General features: G+C 46.7%; 1 protein-coding gene and 1 pseudogene across 1 annotated transcript; both read left to right on the top strand.

The window, feature by feature from the left end:
• The first annotated feature begins 3,012 nt into the window (after positions 1-3,012).
• On the top strand, positions 3,013-4,926 carry LOC117193465 (annotated as a pseudogene).
• Positions 4,927-6,450: 1,524 nt separating this feature from the next.
• On the top strand, positions 6,451-18,541 carry LOC117193410 (FMRFamide-related peptides-like). Its single transcript, XM_033398160.1, has 2 exons — positions 6,451-6,834; positions 17,134-18,541. Exons 1-2 carry the CDS (start codon positions 6,756-6,758, stop codon positions 18,198-18,200), a joined length of 1,146 nt encoding a protein of 381 aa, XP_033254051.1. The 5' UTR covers positions 6,451-6,755; the 3' UTR covers positions 18,201-18,541.
• The last annotated feature ends 8 nt before the right edge of the window (positions 18,542-18,549 follow it).

Below are 18,549 nucleotides of genomic sequence, written 5' to 3'. Positions count from 1 at the left end.
ACATACACGCATTGCTGGCTATTAATTTCTCTGTCGCGACAATTCGGTCAGTGCAGTGCGGTAGGCAGTGCAGCGAACTCACTAATACACACAAGCGGAGTACAAAGCGGAGTCGGACAGCTCGCACAGCCGCACAGCTAAAGGCATTAGCTGTAATCCTCACTAATATTAGATCATAGTTTAAGTAAAGCTGATTTCTAATAAAATAAAATTTAAAAAAAAAAAAAAAAAAAAAAAAAAGCTGTAATCCCTTTGCTTTCGGTTCCCACGTTTATACGTATAAAGGGTGTCTTTTTCGTTCGTGCTGAGTGACTCTTTTAAAACCTCAACATGGCAGCACCTGAGCCTACCAATGTCGCGAACGCAGCAATGCCGAGTGATGTAGATTTCTACAAGCACAAGGCCGAGTCCATCGCGCGCCAACTAACGGATATGGATCGCTTTCTCACCAAGGAAGAGCTTGCCGAGTTAGATGAGGCAGAACTTCAAGCTCGCTTAGAGCAAATCGAGCGAATGAATGCGGATTTCGATGCCGCTCAAACGAGCCTTGAATGGCTGGATTTCCTGCAGTTAGCCCATGATGCCCGACTGGACTTTTCGAATGTTTATGTGAAGGTTAGGTCCAGGCTGTCGCGGGAGTTGATGGCTGCTCGCACGGTAAATGTTGCCAATTCAACGGCTCGGCATACTCCCGAGGGGAATTCGTCGTTGTTCGCCTATAATAGTATAGGCCGTTCTCGAATGCCCGAGTTGCAGCTTCCGCGATTCGGGGGAACTACATGGATTGGCCAGAATTCCACTCGATGTTCTCGACAATGGTGGAGACCATCGTACTCTAATCATCGAAAAATTCCAATATCTTCGTGGATGTCTAGATGGTGCTGCGCTGGATACGATTCGTTCCTTGGAACTTTCTGAGGAGAATTACGACAAGGCGTTGAATTTGCTAATGTTTCGATTCGATAATAAACTGTTACATTTTCAGGCACACGTCAAGGCTATTTTCGGGCTGCAAGGGGTGGAGAAGGGCTCAGCTATCGGCTTGCGCGCGCTCAGCGACAAAATCAATTCGCACTTGCGTGCACTTCAGACCTTGGCGACCCTGCAGGAGATTTCGGATGGGTTGCTGATCTTCATCATAGGCACGAAACTGGACCACAAAACAAAGGAGAAATGGGAAGAGAACTGGCCGACGTCAGGATTGCCTCGGTGGTCAAGCATGGCCTCATTTTTGGAAGCGAGATGTCGGATGCTGGAGAATTTGGGATCAGCCATGGCAACAAGTCCTAGTCAACAGGTGGGAGAAGACAAACCTGTCACCCTTATCACCTCCAGTAACGACCATCCTAACCCCATATGTAACCATTGCAATTCCTCCGAGCATTACATATCTAGATGTCAGGCATTCCTGAATCTCTCTGCGTTTGAACGATACAAAGAAGCAAAGAAGAGCCGCTTGTGTTTGAACTGCCTCAACAAAGGCCATGAATTGCAGAGGTGCAGGTCAGGACATTGCAGGCATTGCCAGGCCAAACATCACACGCTACTCCACATTCCATCGGGAACTGGTGCTTCATCTTCCTCTTCACCGGCCGAGGAATCGATCCAGCAAGAGGCCGCGACTGTGCTTCTAGCAAGCGGGTGTTCTAGCCCTCCCCCCTCGATCCAGAAATCTCAGCCTAGCCAGAACGTGTTGCTACCTACTGCCCTCGTCCATGTAACAGATCGTTATCCCATGTCGTGCCATTTTGGATTCTGCATCACAGGCAAACTTTGTAACATCTAGACTTGCTGATCAGTTGCAGTTGGATCATCGCTCGTCTTATGTTCACATCTCTGGAATCGGAGATTCCATTCTACCTTCGAGCAAGTCTGTACATATAGTTGTACAATCCCAGGACGCAAGCTATCGAGCTTCCTTCGCTGCAATTGTCACCAACTCAATTACGGAAATGCAGCCTAACTTCGGCGTAGACGCAAAGGATTGGCCAATGCCGAATAATCTAAAACTAGCTGATCCTAATTTCTCCAAGCCCCAACGTATCGATCTGTTGATAGGTTCTGGTTTGTTCTTCGATTTAATGTGCGTCGGACAGATTCGACTATCAGCCCAATTGCCAACATTGCAGGAGACAAAACTTGGTTGGATAGTATCAGGAAGCATTGATAGCTCGGAGAATAAGCGTGCAGTTTTAGCCGCTTTTGAAAATTTCTCGTGCATCTCTATTGACGATTTTCGACCCACAACGCTGGAGTACCAAAACTTAGAGCAGCAATGCAGGAGTGCCAGGTGCAAGTGGAAAAACTGCGATCGGAGAATCAGGAACTGCAGCGCGAACTTTTCCATATATTAAAAACCTACATATCCACGTTAAATGAAATTCAACTTTCAACAATTTCTACATTGCCAAATTTCCTGCCATTCTATGCAATTACAGAGGTTCCCGATGATCAAGACGTAATCACGACAAGCCGCCTTCGTAAAGAAGCGCCGATTGCTGCGTTCGACGATCATCCCAGCGTAGCCGCCAGCTGCGCCCAAGCAAGCATCTTCAAGAGGGCCGTTGGAAAAATAGCGGTTCTGCCCCTTCAGGATGGATCTGTTGAAAGCCTTTGCCTTCCAACGGGGGGTGAATGTTCGGAGCAGAACCCAGCCGATTAGCTGCTTGCCAAATAGCACCTAATTCTTGGCCCTCAGCCGCTTATTTTGTTTGTTACTTATGTCTATGTCACTCATTTGTTTGTTAAAGCTTTGCGCTTGCTTGCCCTGCTAAACGCTCTCTGCCAGCTCGCTCTTCGCTATCTCCGCTTTGCGTCTGCCTACCGACGTCGGCCGAGCGAAGCTGCGCTTAGCGATCGGAGAGGCAATGTAAAGGGCAGGCAAGCCACACTTGCAATTTGGATGTCACGCATTAAAGAACATATCGTAATTTTATTTCTGCGCCGAGTTTTATTTAATTCGAAATAATTAGTCGGCCGATTGGGGATAAAAAACATTATCTCCACAGACATCATCAGCCAGAGATGACCGCCAAACCGAAGTTTGTGTACGAGAAGGATGACCTGGCGACCATAGGTGATGTGGACGAAAACGAGGTGGATCGCATTGCGGAGTGCTTTAAGGGGCGCAGTCTGTTCATCACAGGAGGCACTGGATTCCTGGGAAAGGTCCTGGTCGAGAAGCTTTTGCGGTGAGTGGGTGGTTGGGCGGATGTGTGCTTGGGTCGAAGGGTAGCTGGCCTCGCACGGCGCATCTCAATTAATCTCAATCTGTGCTCATGTTGCAATATTATTAATTACCACAGCTCGTGTGGCGAACTGAAACACATTTATCTGCTCATTCGCCCCAAGAAGGGAAAGGATCCACAGGAGCGAATCAAGGATATATTCCAGAACGTGGTAAGCAGTTGGAGCCTTGGAAATTAATCGAATTATGAAAATTCATGGCCTCATTTAGTTTAATAATCAACCTCCGATATGCGTGTGTGTTTTTAGCTCTTTGACCAGGTGAAGCAGCAGCGCGGAGAGGAGCGCATCCTGCAGCAGGTGGTGGCCATAGCCGGCGATGTCCACCTGCCTGGCCTCGGCATCTCCGAGGAGGACCTGGCTACGCTGCGCGAGGAAGTGTCCATCGTATACCACTGTGCGGCCACAGTGCGGTAAGTAACACCTCTGTGGGATACATTTGTATCTATTCTATTAGTACTCGTAAACTTCCTTCCGCATTAGCTTCGATGAGCCGCTGCGCAGCGCCGTCTTCATGAACACGCGCGGCACCAAGTATATGCTCGAGTTGGCTGGCAGCCTGAAGCATCTAGAGTTCTTCGCCTACTGCTCGACGGCCTAATGCCACCTGCACGTGAAGACGCTGTACGAGAAGCCGTATGATCCTCCCGCAGACCCGCACAAGGTGATGCAGGCCTGCGAGTGGCTGTCGGACGACGAGGTGGCCACCATTGAGAAGAAGGTCCTTGGAGACATACCCAACACCTATGCCTACACCAAGTCCTTGGCCGAAGCCCTGGTGGTGGAGAAGTTCAAAGAGCTGCCAGCCGTCATTCTGCGGCCCTCGACAGTTATTCCCATTTGGAAGGAGCCCATTCCCGGCTGGACAGACAACATCAATGGACCGACGGGCCTGCTCATCGGCGCCGGCAAGGGAGTCATCCGTACCATGTACTGCAAATCGTCCGGTTACGGTGACTTCCTGCCCGTCGACGTTGCTGTGAATGGCATACTGGTGGCCAGCTGGAGGAACATCACGGCCGGCACAGACAACACGAACCGTGTGGCCCACATGACGTCCTCGAACGACATCAAGGTATCCTGGGCAGAGATCATCGAGCTCGGCCGCTGGGTCATCAGAACAAGGTGCCTCTGAACGGCGTAGCCTGGTACCCGGGCGGATCCATGAAATCCAACTACTGGGTGCACTGCATCTGCATGATCCTCTTCCAATGGATGCCGGCCCTGTTCGTGGATGCCCTGCTTTGGCTGCTTCGCTACCCTCCCGTCCTTTGCCGCGTACAGAACCGAATCTTCAAGGGCTTCGAGGTATTCGAGTGTTATGCAAACAACGTCTGGAACTTTGACAATTCGGAGGCTGTGAAGCTACGGAAGCTAATGAACAACAAAGAGCGGAAAACATATGTGATAGAAAAGATCGAGCTCGATCTAATCGATTACTTCACCAACTGCGTGCTCTGCGCCCGTCGTCTGATCCTTAAGGAGTCGGACGAATCCATTCCAGCGGCCCGGAGACACATGAAAGTGTAAGTACTTTGGAATTCTGTCAAGAAAAATGCACTGATCTCAATCTGTCTTTCAGTATGTGGGTGGTGGACAAGGTCTACAAGGGTATCTGGCTCTTTGGCATCCTATACATGCTCTACAGGTGTTTCTTCACCAGTTAAGCGACAGCTCCACCCGGATAGGATTTGTTTTTAGCTTAGTTAAGTGCTTGAGACCAAAATTCGTGCCCTGCCAACCAAGCCGTAGTTGATATGCTTTCTTCTTAGGTCCTAAGTGTTTTAGTTGGTGCTGTTGAGCGGAAATGTAATTGATTTAAAATTCAGCAAATAAAACGTTGGTTTTTGTACTTTTGAAAAAAGTTATGAAAAAAAGTCTTGTCTTTACAAGTGAGTAATGAGACATTACTTTCATTTGGACGCTGTTAGAAGAGCATACAATTTCTCCTTTAAATTTCGCGCCTTTAACAACTCAAAATATTACTAGTATTTTTTGTACCCGAAAGTCGATAGATAGATACCAAAATACTTATTGTCTTGTCAGGGCGTTGAAAATGAGACGATATATATATCGGTATAAAAACACGGACACGCTGGCAGCTTACACCATGACTAGCTTACACACCTTACAAATGTTTATACATTTTTTTAGTATTTTTCAGGTTTTCTTAGACGCTTTATGGAGTCACCCTCTTGTCAAATGCACCAATGTATGAATCGAATTCCTGATCGTTTGCCACAATATTTTTTTTCAGAAACATGGGAAAAAATCGTGTCAAAAACTGGACGTTCTGGCGCTTCCATGAAATTTACATAAAAATATGGTGAGTATGTAGTCGATGTGTAGTTAGTGTGTAGTTACCATGTACAAAAATTCGTTTAGTCGAAATTGTAGTTGACGTTATTTATTTAATCCAATCCAATGAAAATGATAGCTTAAAAATAGCCAGTGTTGTAGGAAATTGATTCATCAACCGGATAAAATCATGTGCTCAGAGTTGAAGATTCTATCTTGCTAGTAATATTACGGAATATCAAAAACCAGGAATTAGTCGTCATAACCGGTTGACAACAATGAGTCCCATTCCATGCACACATACCCTGGGGGAAATGGATGTTATAGAATTGTGAATATGTTTGTCATCCCAGGCTCCAAAGAAGGTAAAAACAATTTAGTCTCTGTTTTAAACATATTTCAACGATATTTGAAGCTTATTTTTTTCTTGCAGGGACCAAGAATAGGTATCAGGATCGGTATATGCAATATACCAATAATAAACATGAATATGTCTAAAAAATTTTGAGAAGAGGTCTTTATTAGTTACGTTTTATCTTCATATCAATATTTACACTTTCATATAAAAATAACAAAATAGGGTATACAAAAGCTATACTAGGGCTTACACGCAACATAGCGACTGTTTTTCTTGTTGAACTATTTTGTTTAAGCCTTATTTTAGTCAAAATACAATAAAAGCAAGGACTAAAAACTAACCAATTGTGTAGAAAATTGATTCATCAATGGGCTAAAATTATGTGGGCATGGCTAAATGTTCTCTGTAGCTGGAAATATTCGACGGAAGATCAAAAACGAGGAATATGTAAAAAAGAACTTGGAGCCGTCAGTATATTTACGGTATATTTTTTAACTGAGACGGTATGTTTCGGTATATTTCTGAGGGTCGGACCGTATATCGGAGTACCCGCGGTCACTCTGTACCTTTGTTTTGCAAAAGAACGGACTCGAGTCTGGGAAGCCGTGAGCGAGATTTTTTGACCGAGAAGAGCAAGGAGGAATTGGTTGGCGCGAGCGCCAGCGGCACGGAAAGATCCAGGCAAGGCAGTCGTGGAGGAGGGGCGAGCTCAGGCTCAGGCTGCAGATACTGATACTGCAGCCGCTGGAAAAATGGCCAGTACTCCTTCAAGTGCGCCCAGTTCTGGTGCTGGATTTGAAGCTGGAGCTGGGGCTGGTGCCGGCTCCAGCACACTGGAAGGAACCCTGAGCAAATGGACGAACGTGATGAAGGGCTGGCATTACCGCTTCTTCGTGCTGGACGAGACTGCGGGCCTGCTCTCCTACTACACGGTGAGTGTGTGTGCGACAGATAGTGAGCGCTGTATGTCAGCTGGAATATGAATAATAGCATGTCAAAAACATTTCTCCACGTATCACGCCGAGGGGCAGAACCGCTATTTTTCCAACGGCCCTCTTGAAGATGCTTGCTTGGGCGCAGCTGGCGGCTACGCTGGGATGATCGTCGAACGCAGCAATCGGCGCTTCTTTACGAAGGCGGCTTGTCGTGATTACGTCTTGATCATCGGGAACCTCTGTAATTGCATAGAATGGCAGGAAATTTGGCAATGTAGAAATTGTTGAAAGTTGAATTTCATTTAACGTGGATATGTAGGTTTTTAATATATGTAAAAGTTCGCGCTGCAGTTCCTGATTCTCCGATCGCAGTTTTTCCACTTGCACCTGGCACTCCTGCATTGCTGCTCTAAGTTTTGGTACTCCAGCGTTGTGGGTCGAAAATCGTCAATAGAGATGCACGAGGAATTTTCAAAAGCGGCTAAAGCTGCACGCTTATTCTCCGAGCTATCAATGCTTCCTGATACTATCCAACCAAGTTTTGTCTCCTGCAATGTTGGCAATTGGGCTGATAGTCGAATCTGTCCGACGCACATTAAATCGAAGAACTAACCAGAACCTATCAACAGATCGATACGTTGGGGCTTGGAGAAATTAGGATCAGCTAGTTTTAGATTATTCGGCATTGGCCAATCCTTTGCGTCTACGCCGAAGTTAGGCTGCATTTCCGTAATTGAGTTGGTGACAATTGCAGCGAAGGAAGCTCGATAGCTTGCGTCCTGGGATTGTACAACTATATGTACAGACTTGCTCGAAGGTAGAATGGAATCTCCGATTCCAGAGATGTGAACATAAGACGAGCGATGATCCAACTGCAACTGATCAGCAAGTCTAGATGTTACAAAGTTTGCCTGTGATGCAGAATCCAAAATGGCACGACATGGGATAACGATCTGTTACATGGACGAGGGCAGTAGGTAGCAACACGTACTGGCTAGGCTGAGATTTCTGGATCGAGGGGGGAGGGCTAGAACACCCGCTTGCTAGAAGCACAGTCGCGGCCTCTTGCTGGATCGATTCCTCGGCCGGTGAAGAGGAAGATGAAGCACCAGTTCCCGATGGAATGTGGAGTAGCGTGTGATGTTTGGCCTGGCAATGCCTGCAAAGTCCTGACCTGCACCTCTGCAATTCATGGCCTTTGTTGAGGCAGTTCAAACACAAGCGGCTCTTCTTTGCTTCTTTGTATCGTTCAAACGCAGAGAGATTCAGGAATGCCTGACATCTAGATATGTAATGCTCGGAGGAATTGCAATGGTTACATATGGGGTTAGGATGGTCGTTACTGGAGGTGATAAGGGTGACAGGTTTGTCTTCTCCCACCTGTTGACTAGGACTTGTTGCCATGGCTGATCCCAAATTCTCCAGCATCCGACATCTCGCTTCCAAAAATGAGGCCATGCTTGACCACCGAGGCAATCCTGACGTCGGCCAGTTCTCTTCCCATTTCTCCTTTGTTTTGTGGTCCAGTTTCGTGCCTATGATGAAGATCAGCAACCCATCCGAAATCTCCTGCAGGGTCGCCAAGGTCTGAAGTGCACGCAAGTGCGAATTGATTTTGTCGCTGAGCGCGCGCAAGCCGATAGCTGAGCCCTTCTCCACCCCTTGCAGCCCGAAAATAGCCTTGACGTGTGCCTGAAAATGTAACAGTTTATTATCGAATCGAAACATTAGCAAATTCAACGCCTTGTCGTAATTCTCCTCAGAAAGTTCCAAGGAGCGAATCGTATCCAGCGCAGCACCATCTAGACATCCACGAAGATATTGGAATTTTTCGATGATTGGTATACGATGGTCTCCACCATTGTCGAGAACATCGAGTGGAATTCTGGCCAATCCATGTAGTTCCCCCCGAATCGCGGAAGCTGCAACTCGGGCATTCGAGAACGGCCTATACTATTATAGGCGAACAACGACGAATTCCCCTCGAGAGTATGCCGAGCCGTTGAATTGGCAACATTTACCGTGCGAGCAGCCATCAACTCCCGCGACAGCCTGGACCTAACCTTCACATAAACATTCGAAAAGTCCAGTCGGGCATCATGGGCTAACTGCAGGAAATCCAGCCATTCAAGGCTCGTTTGAGCGGCATCGAAATCCGCATTCATTCGCTCGATTTGCTCTAAGCGAGCTTGAAGTTCTGCCTCATCTAACTCGGCAAGCTCTTCCTTGGTGAGAAAGCGATCCATATCCGTTAGTTGGCGCGCGATGGACTCGGCCTTGTGCTTGTAGAAATCTACATCACTCGGCATTGCTGCGTTCGCGACATTGGTAGGCTCAGGTGCTGCCATGTTGAGGTTTTAAAAGAGTCACTCAGCACGAACGAAAAAGACACCCTTTATACGTATAAACGTGGGAACCGAAAGCAAAGGGATTACAGCTAATGCCTTTAGCTGTGCGGCTGTGCGAGCTGTCCGACTCCGCTTTGTACTCCGCTTGTGTGTATTAGTGAGTTCGCTGCACTGCCTACCGCACTGCACTGACCGAATTGTCGCGACAGAGAAATTAATAGCCAGCAATGCGTGTATGTAGGTGTATGTAAGTGTGTTTTAGCACCGAATTGTGCTTAACCGCCGAAAATTTGCTAGGGCTAACGAATGTCGATCGCGAATGATTATTAATTGACACTGCAACTCAGAGATCACGTCGGGGTCACCAAATTTTATGTGGAGATAATGTTTTTTATCCCCAATCGGCCGACTAATTATTTCGAATTAAATAAAACTCGGCGCAGAAATAAAATTACGATATGTTCTTTAATGCGTGACATCCAAATTGCAAGTGTGGCTTGCCTGCCCTTTACATTGCCGCTCCGATCGCTAAGCGCAGCTTCGCTCGGCCGACGTCGGTAGGCAGACGCAAAGCGGAGATAGCGAAGAGCGAGCTGGCAGAGAGCGTTTAGCAGGGCAAGCAAGCGCAAAGCTTTAACAAACAAATGAGTGACATAGACATAAGTAACAAACAAAATAAGCGGCTGAGGGCCAAGAATTAGGTGCTATTTGGCAAGCAGCTAATCGGCTGGGTTCTGCTCCGAACAATGTCTTTGACGATGGCGATGATGTATGTGTTGATTCTCTGTCAGATATGAAAATGGAAGCCTCGTCACGTAATTGTCACATCATAGCCAAGTGCACTTTTAATTTCATTTGATCTTAGTCGTAAAGTTGTCCGGGCCTGTTATGTGGCAACAACCAGTCCGAGACTCGGCCAGGCGACGAACGCAGATCACAGCCGCTTTCAGCCACACTCCGCTGGTGCTGCCCCAATCCATGCAGTGTCAACGCAGTGACCGCAGTGAACCGACACCAATTTTGAATTACGGCACTTTGGCGATTGCCACATCTTTGCCTCACGCCGCATGCCGCCCCGATACTGATATGAGCCATGAGCTTGCCTGCCAGTGCGCTCGGGCATGTCCAATGCACTGCAGCGGACATAAGAAAACCTGCCCTGGGCACCATCGCCGTTGTGTGTCCTTCAAGTTGTTGACTTACATCCGATCGAAAGCCGTCCACTGACACAGTGACCCACAACACCATACGGCGATTGGAATAAACGGACTTGGACCCCGGACTATAGAGCGGACCCACCCAGTAATACTGTAACAATAATCTGCCGGCCAGCTATGGAAAGCAATGAGATATGGGATGTGATACCTAATAATTCGAACCGCCTACCGCTCCAATTGCTGAAACTTGACACTGAAGCCAGGTCCTACTCGGACTTGGCCATAAAAACAAACGACGAAGCTTGGGTAGAGTTTCAGATCTACTTTTTTATGGCCGCCTACTTTTGATGCAATTTTGTAAACGGCCTGAATGTCTTGGGCCTAAATAAAAGGCGTTAATGACTATAGCATTGGCAGATCAACAGCGACAGTGGCACAAGAATGGAAAAGCCCCGGGGCCAGGCCAAGATCAAAATAATTAAGCTGCAGACCATACGTATAATTCCGTTTGACACCAAAGACTTGAGATGCGAACGTGATTTTCGAAAGTGAAATTCCCTTGGGCAGAGGGCAGGCCAGGCCGACCGTTAGCCTGGTTAACCACTCAACGCGACTGCCAGACTGCCTGTTGACCCGCTTGTCTCGTGTTAGTCCATGTAGCAATTATTGTAGTTTCAGATCTACAATCTTGTTGCCAACGGAACTTTCCTAAGGCAGAGTCCGTAAACGTTTCCATCTTTGCATCTCTGTCTGGTCTTTCTGCCAGTCATGACTCCGAGACTAAGGGGGATCAATGAGGATCTATCTACAATTCACAGCAGTGGTTATTGTTGATGCAGGCATTGCATGGACGGATCAACAGCTGCAACCGCTCGAGAAGAATGTAAGCAACATGAGGTGGCACTCGAATTGGCACTGGCACCGGGATTGCAGATTGGAGTGGAGGCAGGAGTTTGGGGCCAGGAGTCTGGAGTCTGGGTGGGGGGGTTTACTCGTAGCAAAGACACAGTTTCGTAATAGCCGAAAAATGCTTTCTGCTCTGTGTGTTTCTTTTCTTTTGGCCACGGTTGGGCAACCAGTTTTGGCCTGAACAGAGATGTCAAAGATGCGATTAATAATCAGGGAAACCAAGGAGTGGAAAACTCACGTTATTGGCTAGTTGAATATAGAGCTTACAGGCATTTGTTTTATATCATGAGACCAGAAAATAAGGACAAGGACATTCTTCTCAAATTGTATATCTTAGAATAAACTTTGCACTTCTACTCGCACGCCTTGAACTGGACTTAAATGCCGCTTAAATCTATTGTAAGTAGTCCCATTTCAAATGGAAATCACATTAATTATTTAATTTTCTCATCAATATGCCGATCAATCGATTGCTGTTTTATATGCAGAATTATCCAAGCAAGCAGTTGGCACCTTCAATTGACAATGGTGGAGAAAAACCCTTTGGCCGGACGAAAATACACACAGATACTCAGATATTTAGCTACTCAGTACTCAGTACACGGATGCCGATATTTCTTCCGGGTGTTGACCTGCACACACCAAATGCTAAACACAAACTGATCAGACCTGGCTGCGGCATCCACAGAAAGAGTCGTGCACTCGAAACCAACTTAATAGAAAATAAAACGAAAACAACTTTAGGCTAAACTATGTATCAAGCTAGTTAAAGCACACACAGATGCACAGACGTACAGACACACAGTCGGAGGGGCCACAGATCTACAGAGGCTAGCGGAACACACAGACACACCAAAACCCAGAGGAGAGCCAGAGAGAAGTGACATACCATACGAACATATGCAAAGAGCGTGCAACGAGAAAGCGGGCTTCCCCAGTCCCGCTCCACCATTCAGCAGCGCCAGCAGCAGCAGTCAACGGTCAGAGGTTTCTACTACTGTGCGGCGCTTTCTCACCTGGCTCTGGGTTCTACTCTGAGACGGTCGACGTTTACCTGCTCAGCGGCTACATTTGCTTTGGATACTCACATCCGCCATGCACTCAGAACATGATGAAACTGTGCATCTGGTGGTGGTGCTGTTGCTGCTGGTCAAGCCATCAATTTGTGGGCCAAGCGATGATGGCCAGACGTTGCGCATACGCAGTGTGTGTCCTCCCCCGAATAGGGAAAACTACTGCGGCCGCTTTAGCTACTGAATCCGAACCAATCTGGCACGGCCCGGCCCCGGCCCGCCTTTATGGCCTGCATAAATCTCCATTGCGCTGGCCATTAATTAGACAGAGTTTGTTAGTTACAGTTGTGAGGCAAATGCGCGCGGATTCGGCACACAATCATAAATTTCGTTGGACTGCAGCTCGGCGATGGAGACGGCCATTGGAAGCGTGACAGATAGAAGAGCAGACAAAAATTTGACAATGGCATTGACATCGAAATATCGTCGTGGTGTGGTTTTGGCTCTATTTTTAGCCAGGGCTATGGCTAATCAAATAGTAACTAAAGGCTCTCCGAAGCATTAGATACCGTTAAAGATCGACTATTACAATGGCAGCATAAAGATAAACTTTTAGTGGTACTACAGCGAGCAGTTTATGTGTTAGCTGCATTACAAAGCAGTTAGTCACGCTAGTCATAGCCAGATTGTTGAAATGGCTATTGATAGTTGAAAAAGCTATTACCCTCTGTACGAATGTTAAAAAAGCTAAACGGAGAGAGTGTCTCCAAAGAAGCATTGCAATCCTTAACTGTTGCTATGCTTACGATTGCAAAGAAACCCATCGAATCATCATTTTGGCCAGTAACTGGGGGACTGGCACACGTCGAAGATCGTGGCTTGGTCAACAAACCGCTTTGAACTTGAGTTGGTCATTTCGATTGTCATTTCTGTTTCTTTTCCCAGTGACTTTGGTTTCGTTTTCCGCAGCGATTTATGCAAATGAAGCCATCAGCATGTTTAAGTATCCAAACTGGTTTCTATTGATTTTGACCGATAGTAAAGTGAGCATCCAACACATTAAGCCAGACGACAAGCAGATACATGACAATGGACGTGACACATTTCTGCCTCATCATGCCCAGTGGACAAAGTCATTGATAAAACGGCCATAGTACGTACGTACAAGAAACAACACGCACAGATACAGAGACAGAATTGGGCTAACTGGCAGAAGGCGGAAGCCTTTGAACAGTTTCGCAGCCCCACCCAAGAGGAGGGGCCTGAGACAAGACAGGGGCAGGGACAGAGGGACAGAGACGGGGCTGAAAAACGCTTGCCACAGGCGCCACAACGTATCCCGTTACATGGCCATAAAGCTCTATAAACGATGCGACCGAGGGCAAATTATAGAGCATACGAACACGTAGACGATCCACTCGCCGATGGCTAATTGGACGTGCCAGGCAAGGCTACTCCTTCCCCTGCTGATGCCACTGCTTCTGCCCCGGCGTCTGCCCCGGCTTCTGCTGTTCCTTCTGGAACTTAAAAGTGGGCGTAACATAACAATTGTGGGCGATTTGCATACAATTTGGAGCTCCAGTAACCAGCAAACTGGCGTCATAATGTTGCTACGTCATTGCTGGTACTGTTTTTGTTGGTTGAATGTTGATGTTGAATTAAGTGCACACAATGAATCTGGCCTGGCCTTTGTCTGGCTGACAGCACTCCGGGTACGAGAATGCATGACAGTCATGACAAACATATCTGGGCGAGGGCAGACCGCAGTCCATGGACCAGAGACGGACATTGTCAAGGTCTCCTTCTGGGCTGTTGTTGCAGGTAATCTGCATTTAGCCATTCAAAAAACTGTATTTTGTGCCCACACGCACCTCCTGACGAAGGCAGCAGCAGCAGCAGCAGCAAGAGAAGTTTCGCACCACTCGCCCACGGTCCCTCGCAAAGGACCCCATATAAAGCAGGATGTTTCGCCAAACATTTGCACAGAACAGTTTTACATTCGCCCGGATGTGTGTGTATGTGTGGCATCCAGAAATACGCACGAGCGGCATAATCTAGTCCTCCAGAGCCAGCCTTTTGTGTCCCCAGAAGACAGGCGGGTAGCCTAATTACTGTGAAATTTGGCATTAAGAGCAACTAACAAAAGCATTTCGACGGCTGCATCCCCTGACTGTTATAATTGGTTAATTGCACAAAATCTATTGAAATTGAGCCTTGCACCAGAGTCAAGAATCATATCAGTGCGTCATTAATTAGTCCATTAACCGACGTCATTTCGGAAGAACACTACACCAGCCACAACACTAACCTTTTCGACTCTTCTTTGCCAGAAATATTTTGAAGATTAAATCAATATATTTATTATTGTGTAATTACAGTCTCATCATTTTGCAATATTTCTGGAATATATATTTTGAGTGGCTCTCATTTTGTCTACTTAGTGGGAAAATAGAGTCTAAGTTATTTAAAATATTTTGTAGTTTTAAAAATTCATTTTGAGGTTCTTACACTTTTATGCTGGTGCCTACGAAAACTTGCGCTCCTGTTACCAACAACTTATTAACAATTATTTAATTAATTAACAAGGTTTTTCGTGAAAATTGTGTAGTTTTTAAATGTATCATGCAACTCATGCATTGAAGCCTTAGCTTAACCTTTTCTCATATACATATTTTATTCGCTAAAATAGATTTTTTTTTTTCCTCAAAACCCGAGTTGTTGAATTCTAAATATACATTAAATATACACTTCAAACTAATTTAATGTAACTCCCTATTAAAGCCGAAAAGCTGCAGATTATACATTATTCCATTTCGGGAACTTTGTGGGGACTGTGTTGGTAGGTAGACGCGTGCATCACCCACCTTATAATGAGAGGTATAGGTCCTCTGCATCCGAACACCCGCACACATCCGACCAACGATACCCGATACACGAGAGAAAGAAATAGTCAGCGTCCTCAACAGTCGTTTTGGTTAATGAAAGCAAATTGAAATATTTATGACTGCACTTTGGTGGCGAGGAAAGGAGAGGCGACAAGACAGTAGAGGCAGCCAGCCGCAGAGCGTTACTAGATTTTCATTTGCATTCAAACTTTTCCATGTAAAATACATATGTATGACATTTAAGAGTATCAGTGCAAAGCGTGCAACGTTTTTGATTTACGAGTATCTGTGGCACTGGCTCATCTCATCGCATCTCACATCTTAACCTGACAACCGGAATGGCCCGCGACAATCATTTGTCTTGGCACTTGTCCCCAGTAGCAGGACCCACCTGACAAATGATTTTTAAATGCTCCCAAGAACAGGACGACTGGGCGGAGCAGTCGGAGGAGCCACTTCAAAGGTATCTCATGCCGCATATCTCTCATATACCATGTAAATCAGGTTACATCTGTCTCAAACTACAAAGTCCCATCCGACATATCGATGGCTAAGCAAATTAACGAGTGCGTTATTAATACGCCAGCACCCAGCACCCAGCTTCACTGTTTCACTGTTCCGCGGAAGGAATGAGGAGATTACACAGAACAGAAGACACGCACAAGGCACACACTCGTATACTATACTCGTATACTCGTAGCAGCTTACATTTATGAATTTTAAATGCACATTTCGGCATCGCAAATCAATCAGACGTTTGGCAATTGCCGTCTACCCACTTCACAATCGTTGATTCCTGGTCGTCTGTCGCTCCGTCCAGAAGTGCCTCATGTCATTGCTTGCATCATTTTTTCCCGCTGTTCATAAATGAAATGATGTCTGGTTTTTGGTGGTTTATTGCGGCTGGACCCTTGAGTACCCCATGTGGCAATCTCTAGCCACAAACATAAACCGCTGCACTTGCAGTGGCTATTGTAGAGGTGTGAACAGCGATTAATTGGTCAAATTTTTATTAAAAACAGTCCTGACTGTTCGGGAGACTCAAAATTAAGCAAGTACGAAGTACAGAGACAGACAAAATGTGTGTTAATGCTAATGCTCAGGTTGCGAAGTCCGCTCATCAGCCAAGTTGGAGGTCAAGTTTTTTATCTGTCCCGAGTTGTCTGAGCAGGTTTTCTACATTATTTCTTTTTGGAGCAATCAAAATCACTTAGTCACAGAGAAGTCTTTGGGCTGAGTTTTTATTTGGCCCCCTCTGGCAAAGGTTTAATGCTGGCGTGGCTAAGAGCGACTGCGAGAATATGGCAGTCTGTTCATCTTCATCTGAAAGGGGTCTTTGTCTTTGCCATGAAGATGCATCAACACAGCACCTTCTCGTTCAGTTGAATGCAACTCAACGGATCAGTTTGCCATAAGCAGGAGGGCAGGCCGAGGCAGAGCACCATCATAATAACACCAGAACTGAGCACCGTCACCATATCCAAAAGCCATAATCATTTGCATCTCTAATGGCCCTACTGTGGCATCCTCCGGACGTCATACATCAACACCCCCATACACATTCACGTCCACAGCCACTCGCACTCCCTTTGGTTAGCGACTTGTGCCGTGGCCAACAAGTATTAATGCCTGTAAACTCTCATCCGCCTGTTGTTTGGGCTAGGTGCCAATGTGGAGGGAGGGCGTGGGGCTCCTGTTTCTGTGGCTTTAATGCGGTTGGTTAACTTTTAACAGCCATATCTCCGGCCATAAATATTATGATGCTTAATTAGCGGGACACTTTTTCTGCAGTTGAGGAATGAATAGGGGAAGGGAAGGGTTTGGAAGATGAAGGCATCTTCAGGCTACGCTACAGTTGCCCCCTAAGTAAAATGGACGTTCGGCCGCCAGCGTTAATGTGATTAAAAGTTGCAATAGATAATCTGCCGTGGCATCTTGGGCCAACTGGTAATTAATTCCCACTCTCTCTTGGTTCATCTTTCAGACAAGATGGGCATTGCCTTGATGTTCCTGCTGGCGCTCTACCAGATGCAGTCGGCCATCCACAGCGAGATCATTGAGTCGCCCAATTTCGGTTCGAATGCCTTGCTGGAGTCAGACACGGATGCGGATCAGGGCTCCAGTTTTCAGACGGGCCATAGGGAAATCCTTCAAGATGCCGAAAAGAAGCCGGATCAAACAGAGTTGGAGTTTCGGTACCCCATCTCGGCCATAGGCATCGACTATGCCAGGAATTCGGTGATTCTGCGTTTCCAGAAGCACGGCCGAAGGCAGCGCCTCAAGTACGATCCGGAGCTGGAGGCCAAGCGTAGGTCCTTGCAGGATAACTTCATGCACTTTGGAAAGCGGCAGGCGGAGCAGATGCCTCCAGAAGAAAGCTATGGCTCTGATGGGGAAGAGGGTATGGTGAATCGGTCTGACATGGATCGCTATAGTAGCGATCCCAAGCAGGATTTTATGCGATTCGGCAGGGATCCAAAGCAGGACTTTATGCGCTGCGGCCGGGATCCAAAACAGGACTTTATGCGTTTCGGCCGGGATCCCTCTGATTTCATGCGGTTTGGAAGGGCTCCATCTGATTTTATGCGGTTTGGCCGGACCCCCTCGGACTTTATGCGATTCGGCCGGACTCCATCGGACTTCATGCGCTTTGGACGCTCGGACAACTTCATGAGACTCGGACGCAGTCCTCACGAGGAGCTGCGAAGTCCCAAGCAGGACTTCATGCGGTTCGGCCGGCCAGACAACTTTATGCGATTCCGACGCTCTGCTCCCCCAGAGTTTGAGCGCTATGGCAAGATGGACTCGAACTTCATGCGCTTTGGAAAGAGCGCCAATCCGGCTGCCCCACCCGCTTCAGGAGCTCCCGAGTCGAACCAGACAAAGTCGCAGCCAGCCAGCAACCAGCCCGGCGAACGGAGTCCCGTGGACAAGGCCATGACTATTCTGTTCAGGAAACAGGAACAGCAGCGGCAGTCCAAGAGCGGCGAGCAGACCGAACACACAGCTGAGGATGGGAGCGTGGAACAAGAACAGTTCTACGGTCAGTAGAGAAACACCCCTACTATAGTTCTCCTCCATGTAAATATTATCTGACAAGACCACGCTCGGAATGTAATGATTATGATATGAAATGTATTGAAATACAGAACTCTTAAAATACGTATTGCCCTGTTCCCTCGTCAAACACTTGATAAACGCCTAGGGTGTGAATTTTTAATGGGGCTGGATTAAAAATTCACCACGCTTTGATCTGATCAAATTAAAAGTTGACACTCCACAAATACTACATACTACACTTAATCGAATATATATGTATAGTTTCATTTGAAATGCATTGAAATGTTGTGAACAAGTCCTTTCAAATTAAAATAAAGTCAAAACACTATCCATATATTTT

This window comes from Drosophila miranda (assembly GCF_003369915.1).
Source record: "Drosophila miranda strain MSH22 chromosome Y unlocalized genomic scaffold, D.miranda_PacBio2.1 Contig_Y2_pilon, whole genome shotgun sequence".
NCBI classification, from domain to species: Eukaryota; Metazoa; Arthropoda; class Insecta; order Diptera; family Drosophilidae; genus Drosophila; species Drosophila miranda.
The sequence above is the reverse complement of the archived record's forward strand: the minus strand, read 5'-3'. Positions and strand labels throughout refer to the sequence as shown.